The following is a 4,540-nucleotide window of genomic DNA, read 5'->3' on the forward strand; positions in this document are numbered from 1 at the left end:
GGTGGGGAGTGTGCAGGAGGCAGCTGGTCGATGTTTCTCATCGATGTTTCTAACTCTCTATCTCTCTCCTTTCCTCTCTGTAAAAAATCAATAAAAAATATTTAAAAAAAAAATTTTAACACTTAAAATTGCTAAATTATAGAATTATAAAGGTAAATGACTCAAGAATTCATTTCTTTAACAATATATTTATATTAGAAGAAAAGGACATATTTTAAACAAAAGTGATCATGAAGTATATCTTATTCAAGCATATTTCTCTCCTTAATGTTAAATCATTAACCCAGGGGGAAAATGATTTGATTGTGTTGCCAAAAATATATTAAGCAGATGTACATACAAATATAAAATCAGAGAAATTTAGTTTGCTGATATGCATATTTGATTCCTGGTGGCTAGAAAAAGTATAAAAATAAGAGAAGAATTTAATTTAAAACCTACATATTATAAGATTCTATAAAAGCTTTTTTCCTAATAATAAAATCATTCTATAAGTAATTTTTAACTCACCCGTTTAGATCGCAATTCACTGGTCAAAAGACTAGATTCTTCAGAGGTATTTTTATTCCCTGCTTTAAGTACATCAGGAGAAGGAACTATGAGTTTCATATAAGTTTCCTTTTTGGCTTGATTTACCAAAGATAGAGGTTTCACATTGGACACCAATCCCGTAGACTGTATTACACTTGTGTGTTTGGTCACAGATTCCTCCTTTGCCTGAGAGCTTTGGAAAATAAATGGAAGCTGCTGTGACAAAACCTGAGGCTGCTTCTGCTGGGATTGGAATGATGAGTGGGTCTGGGATTCAGACACAAGAGGTAATGGCTGGTGTATTCTTTTTTCCTGGGCTTTTTCGGTTGTTTTCTGTCCATCCGCTTTTGGGTCTGAAATACCATGTAATAGCACCTGTAAATTAAAGTTAAAAGGCAGAGCTTAACATCTATTAAAAGAAAGAATGCCTAGCAGGGAAAAAAGGAACTTTTAAAAGTGTTCCTAGTGACCTGTGATAGATATCTACAGCGCAGGAGAAATACAGTTAATATCTCTTTAAAATATTTCTCCATCTCCTATTCTGTCTTTTGCAAAACTAAGAATTTGCCCTGGCTGGTATCTCAGTTGGTTAGAGTATCGTCCTGATACACCAAGGTTGCAGGTTCAATTCCCAGTCAGGGCACATATAAGAAATCAACCAATGAATGCTAAGTGAAACAATAAGTCAGTGTTTCTCTCTGTGTGTGTTTCTCTCTCTTCTCTCTGTCCCTCCTTTCTCTCTTGCTAAAATCAATTTTTTATAAAAGTAAGAACTAAAGGCAATGAGTCAGGATAAATAAGTTAATCCCTAAATATAAATACTGTGTAGATGAGGCCAAGGGAACTATTTATACCTGGTTGTTATTTTTATGTTGTGCTTCACTCTCTGAATCAGAATCATCATCTTCAGTTTCTTCAATACTTTGATCTTCTTCTTCTTCATCTTCCTCTAGATCATCTGAATCACTACTACTAATGCCTTCACTTGTGGTGTCTGATGATGTGCCTGAATCACTATCACTGTTGCTAGAACTTTCCATAGCTTTCTTCCTTGGTTTCTGGATAAAAACAAGATTTTTAGAAAAATTAAAGTTTCAGTAAGAGGTAAGTTCTTTTAATTTTCAATCTCAAAATGTCACTTTAGGAAATAAGGAAAACTCACATGTTGTAAGGGTAATTATTCAACAAACTAATCAAATTAACTTATGTGACAGGAATTCTCCAATAAAATATACAAGCTCTGACATGTACAGGGTATGGGAAATCTCAATATAGTATATTATAAAATACAAGAATAATTTACAAAATAATAATTCTAATTACAAGGGTTATATACATGGAAGTTCTATAATTAGCTTTAGTCTTCTTTCTTTATACAGATAGTGAGTTAGTAGCCTTTATTTACATATAATATGCCAAATACACCTTTCTAGTGTTGGGCTACAATGATGCTTAAGATAAGAGTAACTGTCTTTGATAATTTAAATTAAAATTTAAAATTAAAATTCTAGTGGTAATGGTGGTGGTGGTAGGCAGATGATTAATATAAAGGCAAATAATTCCATACAATAATAAGTACTATAGAGAAGATAAGACAGGTAGCAAAGGACTTACAAGCTGCTTTAATTAAGGTCAAAATTTTAATTTTTCATATTTCACATAAAAAAGAAAAATATGATAAAGAAAGATTAATTTCTGGAACACTTAAGATTCTATAGAAAAAAGGAACTCTAAAGTTGTAAGGAACATTAGGTCATAGAAAAGGAAAGTTTGGAGTTTAAAGAATAGACAATAGTAGTGGATAAAAAGAGGAAAAATCATAATCCTATCTAATAAAAGAGAAACATGGTAATTGGTGTACAACCGCTACCCTTCCCATTGGCTAATCAGGGAGATATGCAAATTAACTCCCAGCCAAGATGGCGGCCGGCAGCCAGGCAGCTTGAAACTAACATGAGGCTTGTTTGCTTCAGTGACGGAGGACTCCAAGGTCCCCCGCCTGCCTTGCCGGCCTCTGAGCCTGCAGTTTGAACATTGCAACAAATACAGAAGCTAAACTTTAGTCCACCGGGCTTCAGCCAGCAGGATCGCAACAATGTAAGCAAAGGCCAGAGACCTACTTTCAGCTGCGGAGGCCTAAGAGCGGGAGCCAAGCCTCAAAGCTAAAGCTGGCCCAGAATAAAAAAGAAAAAAAGGAGCAGTTGGGAGCTTCAGTCTCCCCCAGCCTGAAATCAGCCCACAGCCCCTCACCCAGACTGGCCAGGCACCCCAGTGGGGACCCCCACCCTGATCCAGGACCCCCTTCAGGGCAACCCAGCCGGCACCCACCCGTGCACCAGGCCTCTATCCTATATAGTAAAAGGGTAATACGCCTCCCAGCACCGGAATCAGCGTGACAGGGGGCAGCGCCCAAACCCCCTGATCGCCCTGTGGCTCTGTGTGTGACAGGGGGCGGGGCCACAACCTCCCTATCCACCCTGCTCTGTTCATGACAGGGGAAGGCACCCCAACCCCCTGATCAGCCCTGCTCTGTGCCTGATAGGGGGGAGCTCCCAAACCCCCTGATCGCCCTGCTCTGTGTGTGACAGGGGGCAGCGCCCCAACCCCGCCCCCCCCCACGGGCCCTGCTCTGTGTGTGATGGGGTAGAGCCATAACCTCCGCATCGGCCCTGCCCTGAGTGTGTCAGTGGCGGCGCCCCAACCCCCTGATCGGCCCTGCTCTGTGCGTGACAGGGTACAGAGCCCCAACCCCCCTGATGGGCCCTGCTCTGTGAGTAACAGGGGGCAGTGCCCCAACCCCCTGATTGGCCCTGCTCTGTGCATGACAGGGGGCGGTGCCCCAATTCCCCAATCGGCCCTGCTCTGAGCCCAACCAGGGGCTGCACCTAGGGATTGGGCCTGCCCTCTGCCACCTGGGAGCAGGCCTAAGCCAGCAGATCGTTATCTCCCGAGGGGTCCCAGACTGCGAGAGGGCACAGGCCGGGCTGAGGGACTCCCCTTCCCCACCGAGTGCACCGGGCCTCTAGTATAAATTATAACTAAATAACTTTGGAAAAGTTAAAATTCTGCCAACAGGAAGACTGAAAGGAGAAATACTGAAATGATAGAGCAATAAGATTGAGTACAATCCAAAGTTACTCAGGAATATTTCAATAGTGTTTGCTGATAAAGAACAAAATACAGAAAAGGTAATCAACCAATTACAAAAGCTATGGCCTTACAAATATGAAAGCTATGGCCTTAATAGAAATAGGGCCTTTCATGACTACTGGGCCTGGTGAAGGAAAGATAATCATATATCTCTTTACCAGGAAGTCAAATTTAAGCCATAGTTACAGATTGCAAATCTATACTCTTCCTTCATGCCTTTTGAAATTTGATTCAAATCGAGTAAAATACATAGAAGTGAGGAGGTTCACTCCTGCTGTTTCATTTCGCTTTCAATGGTACTGTAACTGCTCCAAACTAGCAACTGCAATGCTTCCCCCAGAGACATACCTTCAATAAGCCAACTAACAGTTACCACCATTCCCTGAGCTATCTTCTCTCACACTAAAGCAGAAAGTGACGAGGAACCAAAGTAGAGACAAAAGGGAAACAACAGTAATATAGGAATATTAAGCCTACCATTTGTTGGAGAAACACTTCGTTGCAAACAAACTGTTGTGTGTTTCTAAGCACCTATAGTAAGACTATGAAAATCATAAGGAATCTAAATTGAAGTTATCACTTTTGGTTTCAGTAAAGGCTAGATACGAAAGGAAAGGAATGAGGGCGCTATAGTGATCTAGCAGGAAGAAATAAACTCCTATTCCATGCCCAAGTCATCTGTGTGGTTTTTTTATTTAAAGACTAGAGGCCCAATGCACGAAATTCGTGCAAGAGTAGACCTTCCTTCCCCGGCTGCCAGCACTGGCTTTCCTCTGGCACCCAGGACCTGGGCTTCCCTCCAGCCGTCAGCAGGCACCTGGAACCCAGGCTTCCCTCGCAGCCCCGGATTCATGTGGAA

General features: G+C 41.4%; 1 protein-coding gene across 15 annotated transcripts in view; it reads right to left on the reverse strand.

Moving 5' to 3' along the window:
• Positions 1–4,540, reverse strand: part of BAZ2B (bromodomain adjacent to zinc finger domain 2B) — a 319,669-nt gene that overhangs the window by 92,585 nt on the left and 222,544 nt on the right. For all 15 annotated transcript variants that reach the window (XM_015565731.1, XM_006766465.2, XM_015565735.1 and 12 more), the window contains 2 exons: positions 1,386–1,589; positions 511–906 (listed from right to left, as the gene is read on the reverse strand). In XM_015565731.1, the coding sequence (XP_015421217.1) occupies positions 511–906; positions 1,386–1,589 (600 nt within the window). The remainder of the gene's footprint in view (positions 1–510; positions 907–1,385; positions 1,590–4,540) is intronic.

The sequence above is a fragment of the Myotis davidii genome, unplaced genomic scaffold, assembly GCF_000327345.1.
Source record: "Myotis davidii unplaced genomic scaffold, ASM32734v1 scaffold59, whole genome shotgun sequence".
NCBI lineage: Eukaryota > Metazoa > Chordata > Mammalia > Chiroptera > Vespertilionidae > Myotis > Myotis davidii.